At 45.5% G+C, this 24237-nt stretch overlaps 1 protein-coding gene across 1 annotated transcript; it reads right to left on the reverse strand.

Moving 5' to 3' along the window:
- Positions 1 to 2469: 2469 nt before the first annotated feature.
- slc35g2a (solute carrier family 35 member G2a) lies at positions 2470 to 7862 on the reverse strand. Its single transcript, XM_056296422.1, has 2 exons — positions 7674 to 7862; positions 2470 to 4049 (listed from the first exon to the last, which is right to left on the reverse strand). The coding sequence occupies exon 2, from the start codon at positions 4020 to 4022 to the stop codon at positions 2661 to 2663; it is 1362 nt and encodes a 453-aa protein (XP_056152397.1). The 5' UTR covers positions 4023 to 4049; positions 7674 to 7862; the 3' UTR covers positions 2470 to 2660.
- Positions 7863 to 24237: the final 16375 nt, after the last annotated feature.

Genomic DNA, 24237 nt, shown 5'->3' on the forward strand with positions numbered 1-24237 from the left:
ACAACATTGTTAGTCTCGTGGCAACAGTTCCTCCCTCCTCCCACATGGCAGTAAATCCATTATCTGAGGTCTGTGTGTGTGTTTTTGTCTGCAGGTGCAAATACGTACTGCATGTGCAAATACGTATGCCTGAGCGCCTGTGCCCAAGTGCTCATTTGTCTGAATTTGTGTGTGTGCCAATTCCTGACCACACCTGAATTTATACCTCTAAATCCATTTGTGTGTAGCAGTGGTGTTTGCCGTGTCTGGGGGCAACAGCAAGAGAAGCATGTCAAAGGCTTTGGACAGTGTTTAATGCTGGGCAGACCTCTTCCCTCTCATTAGCCACTTTAAGACCATATTTACGCATTCAGGCTTTGACTTATGAAACTGCAAGTGTTTATGATTTATGAAACACTGCCAGGCCTATTACGCTGCAGTCCAACTTTCAGGCCGCGTGCCCGGCACGCACACGCACACACACGTTATAAGCCACACAGTGTGGCTGGTGTTGAATGGGGGTACTTTCCATCTGTTTCAATGTGATGGGATTTTAATGGAACATTGAATTGTAGTGTTGTCATGCTGAATCACCTCTTCATTCATTTTTAATGTCTTTGATGTTTTGTCTCATTTTTACTGTCATCAGAGGATAAAAGGGAGAAAGAGAACATGCACAACAAAGACAGACAGAGAGCGAGATAAATAGACAGACAGACAGATAGATAGTTAGATAGATAAAAAGCACATGTACTTTGTGTCTGTTGAGATCAGCCCACTGACTTCACACCTACATCTTCAGTAATAATGTTTATGAGCATGGCATGAATGCATTGTTATGCTTACGTGCCTGTGTGTGTGGGTGTGTGTGTGTCTCCATATAAATTTGCAGTTGGGTGGAGGACTGGCCGGATCTGAGGGGATTTTTTTTTTTACCTTGACCTATTTTTTTTTAAACATCACAGGACTGAGCTTAACAGTGTGCAGAGGAGCAGAGAGCATCAGAGCAGATAATCAAAATAAAGATAAGTGAAGTCTTATTTCACAGCAGCTACACACACACACACACACAGACAAAGACTCTGAAACAGTGCATCCTCTTTTGGTTGCATGTGTTTTTCCCTCTGTGCAGCGCGTGTGAAGACTTCATTGGCTGGAAGATGAAAGCATTGTCATGCCATGCCTGAACTGATCTGCATTCGTTGGCAACGTGTTGATTTTTTTTTTTTGTGGCTCTGGGAGAGGGGAAGACGGTTGAAAAGGATGTCAAAACAGCAGGAGAGGAGGGAGCGAGGGATGACAGTAATGATGGAGGAAGAGAAAGACAGGGGGAAGTGGAGAGTGTTTTTTGTTTGGACAGGCAGTCATCGGAGCTAGCGAGCGCTACAGGGCTCCTCACAGCGTGGTCATTATCAGCCAGCTGCCCCAGAACCACCACCGAGAACAGCCTCCATCAAACACGCCCTCCTTTCTCCGCTCGCTCTCGCGCCTTCTCTTTCTGTCCCACTCCACATCCCTCGCTTTCATTTGCTTTTTGTCACACATAACCCCCCCCCCCACGACGACTCCTCCCTTCCTTTTTATTTGTGCACCAACCTCATCATCCTTTTCCTCTCGTCCCCATTTATCTCCCTTTCCTGTCTTATTGGGTGGGTTATTCTCTTTATGCTCTTTTACTTTCTCCCCTTCTCTCTCTCTCTCTCTCTCTCTCGCTCTCTTTCAAACAATCAATCAAGTTGCATTTTATACAGCGCTTTTCTAGCTGCAACAGCCACTCAAAGCGCTTTACAATTAATTCACACACGAATTAATTAATTGTGACATCATAGTCAACATGAATGACTATGATTAAGATGGTTACCTGTAGGCCATCAATGTGGCCAAATGAATGAGTTTGACAATTTTGATGAAATATAATGTGACACACATGTAACACATGTATGAAACACATGTATAAGATGAAAAACACATGTGTGAGTGTTAGAATTTCTAACTTCAATTCTGGGGAAATACATAATATACTAGTTTAATTGTGGGTATAGTATTTCCGCAGGAGGCACCGCGCTGCTTAATGTGCTGTATTTCCATTCAAGTTTTTCTTGTTATACTTTTCAGTCACATTTAATAGTTACCTATTTTTAATAATATTTAATAATATTTTAATTTTCTTTCGCTCTATCCCTCTCCCCTCCAACTCTCTTGCTATAGTGGCTAGCAGCTCAATAGATGGGCTCATTCCTTGGCAGACTCTCAGTTGGCTGGTAAAAGTCAATGATATTATACCCCTATAAAATAGAGACAGTATAAAACAGTCAACACACATGCACGCACTCACTCCAACACACACACACACACACACACACACACACACACACACACACACACACACACACACACACACACAGGAAGCTGTGAGATCTTGATTAGATTTGAGATGAAAGGCTTCAGAAAGAGAGAGCATTGTGTTCACCATAGAGATTTTAATGCCACATCACAGTCACTGTAACAGACAAGACAATACTGGCACTTTTCCCGAAAGCAAAGGGGACGATCCAAAATAGATAATTCCCCGTCAGACATTCACCGAGTCTCTTATGTACATGGATTCTCACACCAAAGAGAAGACAGATGGAGAGATTCGCAGAATTGCAGAGAAAGGGATAAAGAAAGAGGAGCCGTGTCTATTTGATGGGTGAATCCAGAATCTCCTCATACTCCTCTCTCTGCCTCCGGCCGCCCCCCCGAGAGGGGAGGAGCTTCATCGCCACCAACCACAAAACACTCAGCACCACCATGATGTTTCCGACAACCTCAGCGGAGGAGGGCGCCAACGGCAGCACGGCCAGGTGTAGCAACATGGCAACGGGTACCTCCAAGCTCTGCGAGGCAGAGACCAGGGCTGGGTGGAGTCGGGTGAGAGCGTGCGTCATTCCCAGGAAAGCCACCACTGAGCAGGCAGCAAGTGCCAGGACAACAACCAAGGCTGTGCTGTTGGAGGGCCATGACCAGCCCTCTTGCAGCAGGGCCATGGAGGCTGGGGCCAGCAGACAGCCAGTCCAGCTGACGGTGAACAGAGCTGTACCAACTCCCACCCGCTCCTTCAGCGAACGGTAGCTGACCAATGCCAGCGCCATCCACAGCCCAGCCAATGCCGACAGAGACCAGCCGAAGGCACACCGCCAGAACACAACTGGGTCAGTCGGTGAGTCCGAAGCGTTCTCATCTGCTGCAGGAAGCAACACCAGCCCCAGGCCGCACAACCCTGCTGCTATGGTGATGCCGTCAACCAATCCAAGCCTCTCCTCCAGGAGCAGGAAGGCCAGGGTGGCGGACAACGCTGTGGTTGCCAGCCGCCAAGTGGTTGTGGCGTCTCCGGGTGAGACAAACGTCAAAGAGGTGTAGGCGCAGCAGAGGGAGAATGAGTAGGCGACACCATAGCAGAACAGGCGTAGATGATAGCCCTCTGGCCCGAAGGGGTTCTCCCCTCTCTGCAGTGGTACAGCCACGGATAGGAGCTGGACGATGGACCGAACCAAAAGCAAAAACAGGGGGCCGAGGCTGAACTGCTCAGAGGCCAAGCGGGTCAGGACGATCAGACAGCCATGGGCCAACGCTGCGCCAATGAGCCCCACCCAGGTTAGCCGAGACGCGGAAACAGACGCCTCGCCGAAACTGGCCAGCTGCTGCCCTACACCCTTGCCGGGTCCCTTTGTTCCACTGGGTCCCCCCTCACTCTCCTCTCCACCTCCCAGGGCTTGGGCTTTCAGGGGCATATCTTTGTCTTTGTCCCTGGATCCGAACAGAGTCCTCGGCCACCCCTTATTCTCCGTCAGCTTTTTCCTGTCTGAGGTCTCTTCCAGGAAGGAGCCAAAATCCTCAAAGGAAGGAGCGTCATCGTAGCCGTCATCCCCGGGCTGAGGGAAGTGGGTGTGTATGCCAGGTTGTGGTGAGTAGGAGGTTTGTGTGGCGTATTTTGCGGTGACAGTGTGAGGGTGAATCTTAACTCTCTTCTTAGAGCCGCCCAGGAGGTGAGTGGACTCCATGGTAAAGCCTCAGAGGAAGACAGGCACCTGAAAAAGGAGGAAAAGAAGGCAACTGAGTTACATATACATTAACAAACACTCACTAGCAACACCATCCCCCCACCCCACATCTCTCTCTCTTGTGCTTCATATCACGAATATCTGAGATCCCTGGTATTAATACCAGTGACTCATCTCCCCACTTGTCCCGATTTTGGCAGGAAATATTCTGTTAGCTTGGCCTGTCTCAGCTCATTCATCATTCAGCTCTACATCACGATAGTTCATAGTGGGTCCATGGCATCCACATAATCCTGTAATGGCAGACGAGCGATGTCATTATCATGCCTTTTTATGAGTTAACATGACCTTCACGGCAGGTTAAAGCTATCTGCCAATGACAAGGTTATATAAGAGTGCTTACTGCCTCATTAGCCTTTTTATCACTCCAACTCTTCTCATTCTCTGTCTCTGTCTCTCTCTCTAGCGTCTCCCCCATCCTCTCTCCCTTCCTCTCTCCCCTTCCATCCTTAACCCGACTGATACACACAGACGGTGGGGTTAGGGGATGGACAGAGACTAGTGTAACACTGTAACGACCACGGATGGACCACGGACTCGGCTTCGATCCCACCGCTGCCACCAATGTAGCGAGAATTCAGGGGGCAGCCGGGGAATCGAACCTGGGTTCCCCACACCACGGGCGGCTGCGCTAACCAGTCAACACAAGGGCCCGACCCGTTAGCCAAGGGCTAGCGAGTCTACACATCCGTGGTCATTACACTGTTACACTAGCATGCAAAGCTGCATTTAAGATGCTCATTTCCAATCTGGAACTTTTGGTGTCAGATTTTCTTTTTGTTTTTTGTTGCAAGTCTGTCATCGTTTGTATCGCCAACTTTGACCCCTTTGGCGACCTTCGCTGTTGACAGACTGTCAAATATGCAAATGGATGAAAAATAACAAGTGAAAGCAATACTATTCATTGTGAATTAACTGCACTTTGCATGCATCTGGACGGCCCGTCGGCATCTAATCCCTCCCGTCCCTCATCTGTTCCGCCCGTTAACCCCCCCCCCCTTTCCCCTCACTTCTCCCCTCAAGGTCCTACTTCACAGACGACTAACTTAGACTAAAGCTCGTAATGGCCCTCTGCAGTACGGAGGTACAGTCATGCAGGCAGATTAGGCTGTACATGGCTTCAAATTCAATTCAGTCTCTAGAGACTATAGTCAAACCTGTAAGTCTAAACTGTCCTGTCATTATTTCTGTCCATTTCTGTCCAAGATATATATATATATAAATGTGTGTGTATGTATGTATATATATATGTGTGTGTGTGTGTGTGTGTGTGTGTGTGTGTGTATGTATGTATGTATGTATGTATGTATGTATGTATGTGTGTATTTCCCCAAAGAATATATCTATCAGCCTTGGGTAACCCAACCATATCCTATTCAATTTTACAAACAGACTCTATCATTGTAGTCTGACTTCAGTTTATACACCAGAATAGAATGGAATAGAACCGAGTTGAAAAGAATAATCTAACGCTTGCAGTATTTTTTTTCTAATTTTACAGAATTTTTATCTGTTGATTAAAATCACAATATGTGTTATTCAAAACCATTTAAATGTGATGATACACATTTTTCTCAAGTACAAAGAGCAAGCACAGACAGTATATAGGCCTACGTTGCATTAAATTATGTGAAAACCCGTGTTGCACGCTCGACCCAATTATGTTTACCTCACCAATTGAAATGTCTGATTTAGTTAAGCTGAGGGAGGCGGGACCTATAATATCAGTTTTGGCTCTGACTACTAGCAGTTGGTGCTGTTTGTCAGTGTGTTGGTGGTGCAGTCAGCAAGTGGTGGATTGAACTGAATGTGAAATAACCCCAGCCCTGTCCTCCACCTCCTCACATACAACAGGATTCCATCCACATCTTTTACTCTCTTTGCCTTGTGCCCTCTGTGGTGAATCAGAATTCAGATCAGCATCAGACTAAGAATAAAAAAATAAAAAATAAAAAAACAACAACCCTACGTTCAGATAAACATTGGTGGAAAATAGTCATAAAGATAGGGTGGCATGTTCGCGGATGGCATTGATGCACAAGATGCCTGATAAAGACTGCTGTGCTGCTGTGATCGTCATCGCGGTGCTGAGGAATATGATGAAGGGGAGATTAAAATGCCTCACCACCACCACCACCACCACCACCACCCTCGTGTGCCTGTCTGGTGTCTCAGTCAGTGGTTGTAAGTTACCTACGTTGATGATGCAGACTATCTCTGCAATGCTGCTGCTGCTACTGCTGCCATGAAAAGCCAATTTCACACCTTGTGAAACCCTTCAGTCGCTGTCTGCTACATAGGCTAAACACGGACAAGACCTGATCAGACTAGACCAAGCCAGGGTGGGAGCAGATCTACATGCAGCAGGGCTTGCAATTTCTCACATGGTTGTTGCAAATGAAGTATATGCCCTACAAGTCCTACTATACTCTCAACCATAGCCTACTCCTGACGTATAGCCTCTTTCTGCAGATGCGTTGGCCCTTGTACTATTGTCCCATATTCGGTTGTGCAAATAGAGGAAATAGGCGACATACACTTTTCACACCTATGATGTTGTCAAGAGAATTTCCATGATGCTTATCACTTTTATTGATTGGTGCTCTTATGTTAATATTTCAACATGAATAATACAGGTTATATATTTTATGTTATAATGACTATATATATATAGTCACAATAACATAAAACTATATATAATATATCATATATATAATATACTATAACTATGTGTGTGTATATATATATATATATATATACATACACACACACACACACACAAACACATATATACATACATACACACACACATAGTCACTATAACATAAAATATATAACCTGTATTATTCATGTCGAAATCATTAACCTAAGAGCACCAATCAATAAAATTGATAAGCATCAAGGAAGTTCTCCTGAAAACATAATAGGTGTGAAATATATAGATGGATAGATATAGATATAAATATAGATGGATAGATATAGATGTAGATATAAAGGCATCGTATTTTGCGTCACCTAGGTAAAAAATAAAATAATCGATATCGCTGGATGCTGCTGGTACGTGCGTGTTCCGTGCGTCATCCTTTTATGGTTCACGTGTGTGTCATGTCAAGGTTACCTCGGTACCTCGCAGACCAGTCCAAAACGCGCGCGCACACACACACACACGCGCGCATACACACACACGCACAGAGCGTGCACGTGTTGTTACAGGCAGACCAGACCCGATTAGGGGGCGAGATCGGAGACGCGCCATAATGTCATCATTGATGAAATCACCACAATTACATCGCTCGTTTTCCCCTTTAGCCTGCGCAGATATGACCGAACTGTGCGGGCCGAGGGATGAATGAAGCGCTGCGCCCGTGGGTTGTGTCCACAGTTGCGTAAATCGACAATCTTATTCACACCAATGAACCCGAGCTGAGTCCTAGTGCGGAGACAATCATCCAGTCCGCCGTCCGAAATTGCTGTTGTTGACGATTGGCGAGCATCGCAGCAGGTCGGGTCGATAAGCCACATGGCAGAGTCACAAAAAACCCCACAAAAAAAAAACAAAAAACAAAAAAACGACGACCCACAGATACTCACCTGCCTCTCCCGCGCCGGAGGTGAACTTCACGTATGGCCGATCAGCCTCAGTCATTCACCAAGCACCTGCTTATGTCTGGCAAGGTGGAGGGAGATCCGTTGCCCCATCACCTCAGTTTCGAATAATCTCTCCCTTCTGCATGCGGCACCCTGGAGTCCTGTCAACGGAGTGAGGGTAGGGGGTTGGGGGGGGGGGCGTTGTGATGCACCTCCAACAGGAGACAGACAAGGCGACCAAAGCCAAAAGTCAAACGTCAATCGGCGGGTGGAGGGAGAAACGTATCTTACTGTCCCTGAGTCCCGTAAAGCACTCCTAAAGCAGTGGCACCGATGCTCCCCAGCTCACGCTGATGAAGAAAGAGAGAGAGAGAGAGAGAGAGAGAGAGAGAGAGAGAGAGAGAGAGAGAGAGAGAGAGAGAGAGAGAGAGAGTACCGTAGTGAGGCGGGGGGGGGGGCAAATCGGCAAATCATTTCCTGATGTATGAGCATGCGTGTCATCCACCACCAAACTTCACCACCGTACCATCCCCATTATCTCTCACCCCTAGTGCGTTTTCTGTTAATAGAGGTTTGTGGGAACAGAAGCCAAGGGTACTATCACACGTTCATATTGCGCTGTTTGCGTGCGTGCGTACGTCTTTTTGTTCAGCTATATTTGTCAGGACCAAGTTGAGTTTCTAACCATAAGAGCGAGGACATGTATGTAAAATGTCACTTTGCAAAAGGGACATTTTGGCCAGTCCTCACTTCCTCAAAAGGTCTATTTTAGGTTTGGGGTTAAGGTTAGATCAGGTAAGGGTTAAAGTTAGTCATCTAATTCTGATGGTTAGTTGATTGAGGGTCCTCACAAGTATAGAATAAGAGGTATAGATAGACAGATAGACAGACAGAGAGAGAGAGAGAGAGAGAGAGAGAGAGAGAGAGAGAGAGAGAGAGAGAGAGAGAGAGAGAGAGAGAGAGAGTCAGGTGTATGGAATCAAGTATCTTAGCATACTAGCCTGCACAATGCAGAACAACTAGTCTATTTGTGTTGCATGAGTGTCTGCCCACTCTCACATGTATATTTCATCACTCTCCCAACACGTTTGCTCTAGAAATAGAACCAAGATTACCCCCATCTCTCTCTTTCTTTATCGTATACCCTCCTTGCATTTCTCCAGCTCACTGTTGCGTTTCTTTTTCTTGCCATTGCTTACTTTGCAGCACATGACACATAGCACTTTGACACGCGTTCACCTTTAACCCCAGTCTGAAAGTAACCGCTTTGACGTTTTTGCTTGGTGCAATTGATTGTACGTTGCGTTGGCGTACTCTGGTCCTACTCGATTCAGATGGTTGTTTTCCTTTGCCAAATGCACCTGGGCAGTCGTGGGCCATTTGGTCGTCTGTCTCTGCAGCTACCACAACTGTAGTCAATGGACCTGGACTGTAGTTGTAACTTCTTAACATCCACGCCTATGCACACCTTGCATTGGCATTCAACTCAGTACATGCACGGCTCCATGCATACGCCACCAAAATCCATGACGGAAATAAGAAAGAAAAATCCTCTTTTGGCAAAAGAAGATGTTTCTGTCACCCAGGGAAAACGTTGGTTTTCAGTTGTGTTGTAGCACGAAGTGAGATTTTGATTATTATTCAAAGAGAGATTCCATTTTTTCAAACCCCCCCCTTCTTTTTTTCTCTTTTTTACCCCAGATGCGGTTTTCTGACCTGGCTGCTACCTGACTGATAACACTTAACAACGTCTATCGCTGTATTCTGGTAGTTTTTCCAATTTGTTAGAGAAAGTGAACTCTCCAGAGAGAAAATTGAATCAGAAATGCATGTGAGCATTCAAATTTGGCATAACTTCACACACACACACACACACACACACACACACACACACACACACACACACACACACACACAATTTTACATATATTTGTTTGGTATTGTGACGTGCATGGATAAGTAGGCACGTTGGTCCTTCCGTTAGTCGACTGGTTAACGTTGTCGTTTGCAGTGTTAGAGTCACGGGTTCGTGTCCCAGCTGTGGCGACGGTCTCCCAGACTGCCCCCCGAATTCGCTACAGTATTATGTGGTTCATGCTGCTCCTGACTGAGCAGTATTCCTGGTTAACCGCTGAAAACACTTTCCTTTGCTCAAACCTCATTTTTAATCATGTGTCCGCCAGTAACAGAGATCCAACAGAACCCAGAATGACGGCTTCAATAAACAGAACGTCAGAGTCGTGACATTTAGGACGACGGGCTTCGTTGTCATCATTTGAACAGTCGCCCCTGGAAAACAAGTGTAAATAAGAGATACATAAAGCCCATCATCTCGCCTGCTGTGTTCTGTTCTGTGGTAATTGGCCTGCACGTAACACAATAGCCCGAGGAGCTGGCTTACCCTCAGCAGATACACCGTGCTCGACAGCTTCAACAGCACTTTCTGACATTTTACGCACTCATATGTACACCAGTGAAAACGCAAATCAAGCCAAGCTTCTCTGTGGAGAGCCGATTAGCCATGCCAGCCCCCGAAACGACATCTACACTAGACACAGAAGGAACTTCAGCTCACACCTCTCTCGGCACGAAGGAGCTTCGGGCCTCCGGGGTGCTTTAACACGAGGGACCCGGACCCGGATCCGAGTCCACTTGACCCCACAGTCCAGCTGCCTGTTGCACCAGCTAGTCGTAAATTTGAACATCGTGCAACCGAGCATATTTCCGCCGGCTGCGGGATTCGAACCAAGTTGTACTGCGCCACAAAGCGAAATCGCTAAGCGCTCGACCAAAGGGATCGACCCCCCCGAGTCTTTTTACTAGTTTACAGTAGCTTAGTTCGAACGTAAGGGGTTAAACCGGTTGCACCATATAATCATCACAGAAAGTTGAATCAGTTCATCTGGACTCAACGTTTATTGAGAGAAACGTTTCACCAAGTGACCTCCTCAGTCTCAACTGACTTCTGGTGTCCTGTTATATCTTGTAGTTAGTCCGCCGCCCACTAAGGGGTGGGGGTTGGGGGGGCAGTAGAAGGGAGAAGTAAGTAAATTACTTGTAAAAAAAGAGAGAGGGAAATAAACAGAGCTGGTGTGGACGGTCCGAGCTCCTCACCCTATCTCTAAGGCTGAGTCCAGACACCCTACGGAGAAAACTCTTCAGCCGCTTGTATCCGCGATCTCACCCTTTCGGTCACTACCCAAAGCTGATGACCATAGGTGAGGGTTGGAACGAAGATTGACGGGTAAATTGAGAGCTTTGCCTTCCGGCTTAACTCAGAAGTAAGAAAGTGACATGTAAAAAAAGAGAGAGGGAGATAAACTGAGCAGTCGTGTCGTTTCTGCTGTATAATATGTGGATAAATAACATATCCCCACCCTTACAGTGGCATGATGGGTTTGCAAATTGCCGTGACAATATAAGTTAGTTCCAACGTAGAGCTGAGATCTAACTTAAAATTTACATCTACCCCCTACTAGGTGTAAGGTAATTCCTAAATCAACCGTTGACACGGTGGAACGAGTACAGAGGCTATTATTTGACGATCCGGAGGAACAACAGCTTGGGTGCGTAAAATGGCGTCGTTCGACTTCCGACGTACGAGTACTTGCACAAGAACTTCCGGTCTGGTTTGTTGAGAGAAGAGATGGCTTTGTTTTGAGTGTGTGTGTGTGTGTGTGTGTGTGTGTGTGTGTGTGTGTGTGTGTGTGTGTGTGTGTGTGTGTGTGAATGAGTGAGTGTGTGTGTGTGTGAATGAGTGAGTGAGTGCGTGTGAGAGAGAGTGTATGTGTGTATGTGTGTGCGTGTGTGTGTAAGAGTGCATGATAGTGCATGTGTGTGAGTGAGAGTGTGTGCATGTGTGAGAGAGTGAATAATAGTGCGCGCGCGCGTGTGAGTGAGTGCGTGATTGAGTGAAAGTGTGTGCTCGTGTGTGTATGTGTGTGCGCGCGCACCCAAAGTTACTTTCGAATATTTATTTAAAGGATTGAATTTGTAAAGTTGTAAGTCTGCATTTGCCAGCCAAGAAGTGAAGTCGGCCCGCTGTCCCATAAACACAAACAGCTCCCTGTTAAAACTGCGGTCTATCCGTCACCTTGTTGAATGGAGGTATGAGTGTATTTGGATTAGACGTTAGACACTTTATTTTCTGATGCATGTATGGAGACTTTAGGAAGAGTTTGGAAAGTACACATACATTGGACATGATTACCAAATCAAAGTCGCTTTTGACGGGCCGTATTTTCTTAATTTTAGATGGAATGGTGAACGTGATGAAGCTCATATGAGCCGCCAGACTTGTCCTGCATCAGTGTTAAAAGTTCAAAACCCTCTTGAGAGACGGAGTCTTTCCACGGTACTTGTTGCCAACACTCGCGCGCGCGCACACACACACGCACGCGCACGCTCTCTCGCTCTCTCACACACACATACACATACATACACTCGGACGAAATTAAGATTTCGGACGGATAAATTAGCAGCTAACTAATGATTCAATAGGACGTAAGCATCCGGTTGTACCGGAAATTCTTATGCAGACAGACATCCGGAAGTTCCGCCGCATGACATTAATGCACCGAGCCTATTTCTCTCCAGTTCACTCCGCCCGGGCATTCTGATTTGATAGATTGCATCCCTTTGATATATTTGATGACTTTGACGTGTACTCTCGATTCCGCTTTCGCCGAGCGGAGATGCAGAAGATAGCTCATTTACTGACCGTTCTTTTACAACACAAAACTGATCAGAACGATGCTAAGTACTGCATCGCTTAAGGTTTTTGTTGCGCTGATACTAAGCCACAGGGGCATTTCAAAGTTTAGTGGGGGACTCAGTACAAATCCACAGCTGGCAGGACCGTAAGATTGGTGGCTTTGGTATTGTGTCGGCGCCTCGTTGTTTATGTTGGATTTCCTGTGCAGCTGGTACAATAAAACAAAGTGTGGCAGAAATTCTACCAAATACCGAGGTTTATTATTATTATTGTTGTTGTTGTGGTTATCATTATTGCACAAGTACGCATACCCAACCCCCTCCCCCCTTTTTTTTTAAAATCAGACATGGAATGTTGTAAAAGGTTGGTGTAAGATTCGACTTAGAGACGAGAGAGACATTGGTTGTAAACGAACTCTTTACTTAGAACTTAGCAAATTTAGGATACTCAGCCAGCAGGCTACATCTGCGTTTCTTCCAGTTCGGCTCATACTTAACATTACTTCCTGGTCTCGTCTCGCGAGAGCCCCCAATCAAAGACTAACCAGAGAGCATGCGCATTAACATAAGTCCCAATACATTACACCCCTTTCCCCCAGTCAACAAAATCCGCCAAGTGGTGTGGAGGGTGCCGGTCTCTTGCCGGACGCTGTAGAGGGGTAGTGGGCACAGGAATGGACACAGGACCAGAGGGATCTCCAACAGACCCGCTGGTCTCTGGTCGTGGTGTTTCCGACGAGGTAGACTCGAGTGGCCCATCTTCAGGTGACTGCTCACCAGGAACAATGGATTCTCCAGCGACCACATCCGTGTGTGCAATCGCTCTACCACGCAGCTGATCCACGTGGCGTCGATGCATTTGCCCATCAGGAGTCTGTACTCTATATGAAACTGGGCCAGTAGAATCGGCTATCACACCAGGGACCCATTTGTGTCCCCCAGTGTAGCTCCTCATGTACACAGTGTCCTGTGGCCTAAAACATCTGTTTGGGCCTTGCAGCTTTTCTGCACTCACTTCCTGCTTGAGGTGCATCTCATTTTCATAGTCAGGATGAAGGCGATCGAAGGCCGTGGTAAGACACCGGTTCATGAGAAGCTCGGCAGGGCTTTCTTGTTGCTGAATTGGGAGTCACATGCTGTGACAGCAGAAACCCAGCCGGGCGTGTCTGCCAGTCACCGATAGTGATCCTAGACAGGGCCTCCTTGGTTGTCTGGACCATACGTTCTGCTTGGCCATTTGAACAAGGATGGTAAGGGGCCGTAGTCACTGCTCTGATGCCATTCCGTCTGGCAAACTCTTTGAATTCTTCCGATGTGAAGGCTGCACCGTTGTCAGAAACAATGACATCTGGTAACCCGTGAGTTGCAAAGAGGAGCCTTAGTGTGCTGATCGCTGCAGAGGAGGACATTGAACTCACCATGGCAACCTCTAACCACTTAGAGTGTGAGTCCACAATTATGAGAAATGTCTTCCCCTGGAATGGACCAGCAAAGTCAATGTGTAGCTGGGACCATTTCTTAGTTGTCCACTCCCAAGGGTGCAGCTGTGCTGTTGGTGGTGCATGACGAGTTCTCTGACAGGTTTCACAGGATTTTACTGTCTGTTCTATTGCTAAATCCATACCTGGCCACCAGGCATAACTCCTCCCCAGGCCCTTCATATGCACAATGCCTGGGTGTGCATCATGCAGCATGGCTAGTACCTCCTCCCTCGCCAGGTTAGGAATAACTACACGACTCCCCCATAATAGGTAGTCCTTGTGTGCGGACAGTTCATGGCGCCGGGTGAAAAACGGCTTGAAACGGCTGTTGGGTGTATCCACTGGCCAGCCATGCAGGACCCAGTGCAGCACCCGAGACAGAACTGGATCCTAGATATCATTTCTGGTGCACAACCTTTTACAACAGTCCATGTCTGTAAAACCCATTTGCCTCCTGGGTAACAGGTTTGACTCTCCTTTTTAAGCACCACAGTCATATGCAGCGATGCAATTTGCTAAACACACGTATTCATGACGCTGGATAGTGACAAAGGGAACCACAGGCTTTACAGTTTGGACACACTAAAAATTAATTTAACAAATCCCAAATTTGCATTGGCTATCAGTACCAAAAGTACGCTGTAGTGGACTCAACGGACATAATTCACGATAGTTTGTTGCTGTATTTAGTTGACGTGTTCACTTTAAGGGCTCAGGTTGTAGCCATGGTAACGGGACGCCATGTTGTCGAGGCAGGGTTGAACATTTCCCACCTGGTAATGAGCGGCAATTGCACAGCTTGTAGCCAATGTTACTCTATTTGAAAATAACCGCTTGATATCCGTGTTGCCGGAGTTGCCGACGTTTGGTAACCTGGCCGGAGTGAGAGTTTGTGCGCGTGGGCTTTCATTCGTTGCTTTCTTTCTTTTCTCTGCCGTGCACTTAACGTTAGACAGCTAACGTAAGCTAGCTGGCTGTTTACATAGCATTTATTCAACACGGAGATAAGCATCGCGCACCAGTCAGAGCGTAAACATGCATCTCCATGGGAACATCCACATAAAAGATCCAGTTGTTGAATACTCAGCCATCTTAAACCAACCAGCCATCTTAAACCAAGCGAACGACTTTGACTGTACTAAACCGCAAAGTTTTTTTGTTCGCCTATTCATGTCATTTGCTGTCGCGGTGTTTTGGCGTGAGATTAGCGTCGGTGTCGCGGAAGCTTGAGACTCTCACGCATCTGGCGTGAGTGTTGGCAACCAACAGTCATTGTTGCTTTGGCCTATAATTACTCTGGTAAACTAAAAACGAGTCCTTACAATCACAGAAAGTTGAATCAGTTCATCTAGACACAACGTTCATTGAGAGAATGGTTTAAGCCCTCATCCAAGTGACATCTTCAGTCTAAACTGGCTGCAGGCATCCCCCATCCTTATAAACAGCAGTTACACAATGACCGAAACCAACGATTGGTTTCATATGCAAATTGGCGTGACCATTAACTAGATTTACAATGGCCATGCGTACTATTCTGATTCAACTCTCTGTGATTTACTTATCTGGATTATTGAGCACGCATAAAGACGAATCCTTACAGTGCTTATAAGGTTACATCTGCTCACCCCTTCGTGTTTGTGCCATAAAACGTACCTCGATGCATGGCGTTTACAATGTTAAAATCGTTTATAATGTCACGTAATCTAATTTTGGAGCTACGCTGATGTTGTTACCATAGAAACCGTTGATTTGGTTTCTCTGCGGCCGGTGATGACGTTGCTGTCTACGACAAAATTTTGGATAGTCGTCAGTTTTATTTGTATAGCCCAATATATTTACTAGTTAAGATGTAAGATAAGTCTCCGTGGTACACGAAACAAGCATATAGCTTTAGTGTCAAACTAACTAGTTTCAACGTAGCCGTTAGTGGGGACTTTAACGGTAGAGGACACGTTCAGCCGGTGCAACGGGTTGCAGATCGTTTGAGCAGTGTGAACACTGCGTACCGTGCTCGGGCCCAAACTCAGGGGCGGATGTACAGGGTGGCAAGGGGTGGCAGCTGCCACCTCTGGAACACAGTCTTGCCACCCCTTTGCCACCCCAGGAAAAGATCTCTAGATCCACTACTGCCCAAACTTGATGTCATCTTTCACGTCAGTTAAACAAAGCTCTCCAAAGAATTTCAGATCACAATAGAGCAATGCTTTACCCATTACTTCACCCTATGCACTTTCAAAATCTGACGTGTAATTTGAACACAACGATGCTTGAAACTGGTAATTCTCTCTTGAAAAGATGAGGTTCATGATGATTGTTTAGCTTATATATATTACCAAGATTTCACAAATTAGAGCGTCATTCAGGCATCTAAAACTATATCTGTGTAGGCTACGTAGATATTAATTCTAATATCACTTACCAAGACGATTTTTGGAGTTTGACGGCTATTAATTTGCTCATAGATGACGTATGGTGTCATAAACAGACGGGGCAGAGAAATTGACAGTTGACATCGTTTTGACGAGAAAGTGCTCTGGAAAAAGTATCTGACCTCGAAAGATAATTCAGTAGTGAGGGTCACATCACACACTAGACCCTAAAAAAATGTCTTGAAACTTATCCATCGAAGCTTAACAGTCCATGAAATCCAACTGCAATCTGCATTTCCCCAACTGCATTTTACATTTTAAACCATTTGCTGTCCTTCTTGGCCAGAATGAATTGGAGCAAATGAAGCAGTTGAGTCAGTTTCATTTCTTCAATCTTCAACATTATTTGCAAGCCAATGCAAAAAAGTAAAATGCAAAGCCATAATAATGTGATGGTATTCCTGCATCCCCAACATAATCACAACAAAAGGACAGGGTCTACTCTAGTCCTTTCATATTCTGTGTGAGACACAGTAAACATAAGATGGTTGAACAAGTCCTTTAGAAACTGACTGTAACGCCTGACCAACACTGCATACTGATTATACCACATAAGGAAAAAAGAGGGGGAAAAAATTCTGAGCAAAAAATAATTAACCTTTTATCAGCTCAAGGATTTCTTGTTTTTCCATTCTGAGCACAAATCTTTCGAACTACACGAGAGTTCCTGAGTCCTTCCACATGCCCAAAACGTCCAGAGGCCTGCTCCACTGAAAAACACACAAACAAGAGGATAGAAAATCAGGGTTGTCAGTCTCCACACCAGAAAAGTTTATTTATCTCAGCAGCACCACAAGGTGACACTCAAATACTAATGTGTCTGTCTTTTTTGTTTCTGCTTCGTTTCACAATGAAATGCTATTTTCACATAATGGCTTTAAAAACACTGAAAAAGCACCGCCGATAATTAGCTCATTGTGAACAAAAGGCACCCTGATTAAAAAGTTGCTTTTCCCACCCTGCATTGTCTGGTGCTGTATGATAACGGTGCCTGTGCCTCCGCGATAACGACGGACGATGATGGAGATGAGATGTTCAGATGTTCACAGACCCAAAGTTTTAGACAGTGAAGTTGTTTGCATGTTCATTTCCATTCTTTTTTTTCCTTTCTCTCTATCCCTTCTTCCTCCCCTCTTTCTTATCTTTCTCACGTGCACGTGTGTACGTGCGTGTGTGCGCGCGTGTACGTGTGCGCCTCAAGCCGTGTGCAGCGTGCAGTTTCCATGGTTACAGTGAATAAAACTACATCTGTTTAATCCCACCAACTGCTTGTCATTCGCTTTCTTTTTCTCCTTTCGTCTTTTTTCTGAATCCGCGGACGCCAATGCTCCGCCTCTGAAGAGGAGTGACCCGCTACGATAAGAATAAACTAAAGAAAGCAGAGAGGAGCTGAGAGGAGGAGGAGGAGTATGGAGGGGGTGTGGGGGACGGGTGGAGTGGAGTGGAGTGCCAGAGTGGTGAAGCGGAGAAGAGAGGGGGCGAGGGAGCTGGAGAGAGAGAGAGAGAGAGAGAGAGAGAAAGAGAGGGGCGGAGGGTAGGAGAGCTTTTCGAGGATTTTGAGCACTCCTCAGAGTCAGTATTTAGAAAGTTCTTTTTCTGTCTGTCTCCGGGGCTCTCTCTCCGCTTAGGATGAAATTATTTATGGAGTATAGTCAAACACGGGACGTGAAGCTGAGATGGGGGGGGGGGTCGTATATGAGTTTTTCCTAACGTTTATTTTCATTGCCTGCTGCAGTTTTATCAGGGCCATGTTGTCTGTCTGTCTGTCTGTCTATCACTCTCTCTCTCACTCACTCTCTCACACACACACACACACACACACACACACACACATCTACATCTATACAATCTCGGTTCTGAGATTGTATAGATTCTGGTTCTGAGATTGTCCCAGAACCCGGGTTCTACCGGCCAATATTTTGGGGCTTCCGGTGTAGCTGCTGGCTGTTCTTCCGTGTGCCCGTCATTTTTTTACAGTCGGATTATCGATTTGAGACGCGAGTATGGAGTTGGATTTGAGAGACGATGTCTATGACCGGATTGTTTCACAAGTAGTAGACAAGAGTCGAACATTTCTCCACACAATATCCAAACATCGACACTTTTTTCGTAGGTCTTTTAGTTCCAGACCATTGAAAAGCACTATATAAACTGCAACTTGACTGATTGGTTGATTGATTGATTGATTGATTGATTGATTGATTGATTGATTGATTGATTGATTATAGTAGAGGATGCCGGATATAAAAATTGCGCCTCTTCTTTCCTGTGAGAATTGCACAGAAAAAGTTTCTGGCTTCCGGATTACTTCCGGGTACATGCGGCCCACTGAATATGCGCAGTAGTGTTACTCCCATCATTACGAGCGAACCGCGTTCAGGATCCGGCGTTGCGCGTTCAAGAATACTATGCTAGCGGACTTCAACTGTACTGCTACACCCAATGTGACTTTTGTCCTATATTAGGTTTTACAGCCAGCTGAACTCTCCCTTGCATCATATCCTCCAAGGAACAGACCAGTGTTGTATATGGACGGGATTTAATAACAAGGAAGTGTGAAATTGAAAATAAACATACAGAAAAGCATACATCAGTATACAATACAAAATAGCTTACTCAATCTAGAGTCACAGTTAGGACAACTAATCCTCTTTTTCAGGAAACAAAGGTAAGTATAAAACTAACATTTTCTTTGCAGGAATAAAATGCAAGTTGTAACTAATTAGGTATAGCATTGAACACTGTATTTACGCTAGCATCAAAAGTATAGCCTGAATGCCATCATTAAAATGTGCTGTCATACATGTTACCAAAATTATACAAACTGTAGCAAATATGTAAAATACTTCAAAATAAAGATTCTAGCAATGATGGATAATAGCTTTATTTACAGATATTGCCACTCAAAGGGGTAGAAACTAGGTGATGGCTAATGATGGAGCATGAATATTGCTGTGTTGTCACAGCATTTTCTTGTTGTCACAAGAAAAGGAAGTAGCTGAAACTGCGGTACTTATCTATGCCACTAGAAGGCAAAAGACTCAAGATAATGGAACTATGCCCCTAGTGGCAGGGAGGCGCTAAAAATAAAGGAAACAGTTCCATTACACTCCCCTTCTGGCATTATTTAAAATGCCACAATAAACATTTACATAATCTAATCTTCTGGAGACAAGAGAAGAATACACTCTGAGATGGGTCTGGAGAAAGTCTTAGTAGTCTTGTGACGGGTAAGCTTGACCTCCACTTTCCTGACTACTCCATCTTTGCTGAGGTCATTGTCCTGATACCAGAGAAAGCGAAGAAAATCTCTGTGATCTTCCTGAACAACAAAACAGTATCTTGTCTATGTCTGCTGTGACAGCAACAGGTTCCTTTCGGAAGCGGAGAAGCACACCCAAAAGGGTGTTGTTGAGGTCTGGCCCGAAAGTAGCACATCGTTGAGAGACACTCCATTTAACTGTACACTCGAGTCAAACACCACACGAATTTTACCAGGCTTCTGTGGGTGGTAGACACCGAAAGTGGGAAGATACCATCTCTCTTTATCTTTGTCACAAGGTGGTGCCAGCACTGCATGATTGTTATCGAGCATTTTCTGCATGAACTCGACAAGGTGTGCTCTCATGTCTTCCTTCTTATCCAGCTGGCGTCGAAGAGACATAAGCCGCTTGTAAGCATAGAGTCTGTTGTCTGGGAGTAGACGTCTGGGGCTGCGAAACGGTAATGGGGCGACCCAGCTGTTAGTTTCATCTTTGAAGACTCCTTCCATCTTCTTCAGAAAGAGCATGTCTTCGAAAGCTGGTGCAAGCTGGTTGTCGGTATCAGTGCAGCGAAAGACTGTCTCTCCTAAACTCTCTTCAGTGGGTCTTGAGTATGGGCTTGAAGCTTGAAGTTGATGGGGAGTGGCTTTTGAGTAACTCAGACTGAAGTTCTCCTTCACATTGATGCGGCTGTCACAGGGGGTGAGAAGGCTTGGGTGTCCATTATCTAATACATGCGTTTTTAGAGCACTCACTTTAGTTGGCTTGTGAGCACTGCCGAGGCCCACATCGCCTATGATAACCCAACCCAGGCCGAGCTTCTGTGCATATGGGTCATTGTCTCTGCCACTGAGCTGCTTTCTCACCTTGTGAGCTCTCAGAAGGTTCCATCCAATGAGCAGGAGGATGTCTGCATCTAGGTCAAGGGGCAGTATCTCAGCAGCTATTGACCTCAGGTGGCGGTGGTGTAGTGCAGCTTCAGGAGTGGGTATTTCTTCCCTGTTGTTAGGGATAGTATTACACTCAATGAGCGTAGGAAGAGGAAAACTCATTTTCCATCTACTGACTATATTGTGTCGCTGCAAGTTCTTCTACCTGATGTTTCTACTACGCCAGCGCAGGTCTTCAGGGTGTATGGTTCAACTGTGCTTTGAATGGCAAACATGTCAAAAAACTCAGTCTTTGCAAGGGACAGATTACTTTGGTCGTCCACAATTGCATACATCTTCTTGCTGTTGTGTCGCTGACCTTCAGGGAAGACATGCACAAGGCAAATCTTCGAGCAGGATTTTCCTGTGAATCCATTTCCACATACCTTTGTACACGTTGCTGTAACATTCAGCTTTGATGAGCTTGCTTCCTCCCCGCCATGCTGTTTAGGGGCAGAGAGGGGCTCGGTTGTCTGTGGTGCTGCGCCAGGGTGAAGAGCTGCCAAGTGCCTCTCACTCTCACACTCCACACACCTGATGGTGACATTACAGTCCTTTGCCTGGTGACTGGTGGATGCAAGGCAATGGTAGCAGATGTTATTGTCTTTGATGAACTTCTTTCTGTCTTCAAGCAGCATCATCCTGAAACCTCTACATCTTTTCAGTGGGTGCGGCTTGTGATGTATAGGACAGTGTCTGTTTAGATCTTCAACTACCCTTGCTACTTTTGTGGTTACCTCTGCTGACACATCTGTCTTGTGCACTGTAACTGATGGCTTTCTGTTGTAATTACCCAGGGGCTTTTCTTTCTTGAAGCTGACAGAGGAGATAGAAGCTGTTGTAAAGCTTGGGTCATTCCTTGCTCTGGCCTCTTTCTGCACAAACTCAGAAAAGACAGAGAAAGGTGGGAAGGCCACTCTATGTTCTTCTTTAAATGCTGACCCAACTGTTGTCCACTTTTCTTGGAGGTGAAAGGGTAGCTTCTCCACAATTGGACCTACTCCCCTGGCTGTGTCGAGGTAACTTAAACAAGGTAAATATCCATCTAGCTTTGCAGCTGACAGTTCTAACAGCAAGTCGAATAGCTCGCAGAGCTTTTGAGGTTCTTTGCTGGTGAGCGTTGGGAAGTTCTCTATTCTAGAGAACAAGGCTCTTTCTATTGCCTCTGTTGAGCCATAGCATTCTTCGAGTCTTGTCCAGATCATACCAACAGATGGATGACGCATGTTGACTGCTTTGACCCTTCTAGCATGTTCTGAAAACTCTGGGCCGAACAACTTGATGAGCAGGTTTACTTCTTCACTGGCAGTAAGACCAAGGTCTGCAATGGTACTCTGAAAGGTAGCCTTCCAGCTGAGATAATTCTCCGGCTTGTCATCAAACTTAGTCGGTCCTCCAGTTACCAGCTGGCTCTTTGCTAGGAACCTGGCGAGGTCACTGGTGATGTTGCCAGTAGGTGCAGGTTTTGGGTTACACCTCCACTGTGGTTGTGGCTCGCTGTAGGAAAGACATTGTTGAAGTGTATCTATTTGCAGCGCCGGTTTATTGCCCTCTGGTGGTGATGAGTGGTATTCATTTGGATCTTGTCTGAAGTAAGATGTGAACTCTGGTGAAGGTTTCACTTGTTTTTGCTGATGGGTGACGTCACCATGCTTGAGCGGACATGTCTTTCTGTCTTTGCATGAGCTCAGTGTAGTTGCTTGAGTGTTTATTTATGTACTCACTCACTTTCTGCTCTGGGGTTACTTGGATGGGAAAGAACTCTAACTCTTCACTTCGCTCTGCAATAAACTGAGCAGCAGCAGACTGCATTACCTCTGCTTTGGCCATGAAAGCGTCAGCTTCTTTCTTGGCTTGATGTGCATCAAGAGTTGCATCTAAGCGGACCTTTTTAACATTTGCATTAGCTTCTATGCGAGCTTTCTCTAATTTAATGTTCATTTCTTGGTCAGCGTAGGCTGCTCTGGCTTTAGCAGCCTGTGCTTCAGCCAGTGCTAATGCTGCTGCCATACTGGCTCTAGTTGATGCAGACGATCTTTTTGAAGATCCTGCTGGCGATCTAACACTCAGCTTTCTTGAAGATTTTGACGACTTTAAGGAGTGAGAGGAGAGTGACGTATTCTCCTCGCTGTGTTGACCTTGAGCCTCTAAATTTTCCATTATGTCGACGAGTGCTTGACTTGAAAAGGCTTTGTCAGTTACTGACCTCTGGCTGAGTCCGACAGCTAGTTAATGTCCCTCACAGAGTGCTATCTTTTCACTGTACTGCTACACCCAATGTGACTCTTGTCCTATATTAGGTTTTACAGCCAGCTGAACTCTCCCTTGCATCATATCCTCCAAGGAACAGACCAGTGTTGTATATGGACGGGATTTAATAACAAGGAAGGGTGAAATTGAAAATAAACATACAGAAAAGCATACATCAGTATACAATACAAAATAGCTTACTCAATCTAGAGTTAAAGTTAGGATAACTAATCGTCTATTTTTCAGGAAACAAATGTAAGTATAAAAATAACATTTTCTTTGCAGGAATAAAATGTAAGTTGTAACTAATCAGGCATAGCACTGAACACTGTATTTACGCTAGCATCAAAAGTATAGCCTGAATGCCATCATTAAAATGTGCTGTCATACATGTTACAAAAATTATACAAACTGTAGCAAATATGTAAAAAATACTTCAAAATAAAGATTCTAGCAATGATGGATAATAGCTTTACTTACAGATATTGCCACTCAAAGGGGTAGAAACTAGGTGATGGCTAATGATGGAGCATGAATATTGCTGTGTTGTCACACCATTTTCTTGTTGTCACAGGAAAAGGAAGTAGCTGAAACTGCGGTACTTATCTATGCCACTAGAAGGCAAAAGACTCAAGATAATGGAACTATGCCCCTAGTGGCAGGGAGGCCCTAAAAATAAAGGAAACAGTTCCATTACATCAACCACAAACTCAAAATATCTTGATGTGTGAAAGAGAAGGCTCCGCTTTTTGTCATTTATTCACCTTTACCATTGATTTTTGGTCATCCGAACAGCGTTTGTTTAACCTAACAAAGATCCTCGTTCCCGAGACACAACATGACCGCGCGTAAAGTGCTCGTACACCGCCGTGACGTCATGCAGGGAAAAAAATGGATTTTTCTGGGCTTTGGAAAATTTGTAAAAAGATCAAAACCCCATGGCTTAAAAATATAAAAAACAAAGAGTAATGATTGACCATGATTATAGCTGCAGGTGTCCTGCCAACAGTTTTACAGGCGTCTCTTTTACAATGGTGGTCTGTGGGGAAAATGCTTTTTGGGCCGCAGGGGATTTTTCGCTGCAATACCGCGAGTTACCACTGGAAAAAAAATTGGCTGCAAGGCTGGGCGGCGGCGCTGTACCCAATTCTACTAATACCTACATGGTAGAGGCTAGTTCCCATCGATGCAGAGAACGGAAATGGAGTGGAGAACGGTCAACTGAGCATGCGCGAAATGCCTCTACCATGCCTCCACACGCACCGCGTAGCATCCAGGCGCTAGGATTCTAGGAAGACCCACACCTACTCTGCGTCTGATTAGCTAACTTTAACCCTAACCCCGCCCTAACCCTAACCTTAACCTACCCAAACAACGGAGGCAACGAGAACTTACGCGTGCTCAGTTGACCATTCTCTGCATCGACGGGAACTAGCCTCTACCATAAAAAATACATCCATGGTCCTGACGAAATTTCGGCCAATGCGTTCCGCCTCTTTCCT

This window comes from Lampris incognitus, chromosome 16 (assembly GCF_029633865.1).
Source record: "Lampris incognitus isolate fLamInc1 chromosome 16, fLamInc1.hap2, whole genome shotgun sequence".
Lineage (NCBI taxonomy): Eukaryota > Metazoa > Chordata > Actinopteri > Lampriformes > Lampridae > Lampris > Lampris incognitus.

Bases quoted from the DNA above. Each gene is read 5' to 3' on its own strand.
- slc35g2a (XM_056296422.1), bottom strand. From the start codon at position 4,022: ATGGAGTCCACTCACCTCCTGGGCGGCTCTAAGAAGAGAGTTAAGATT.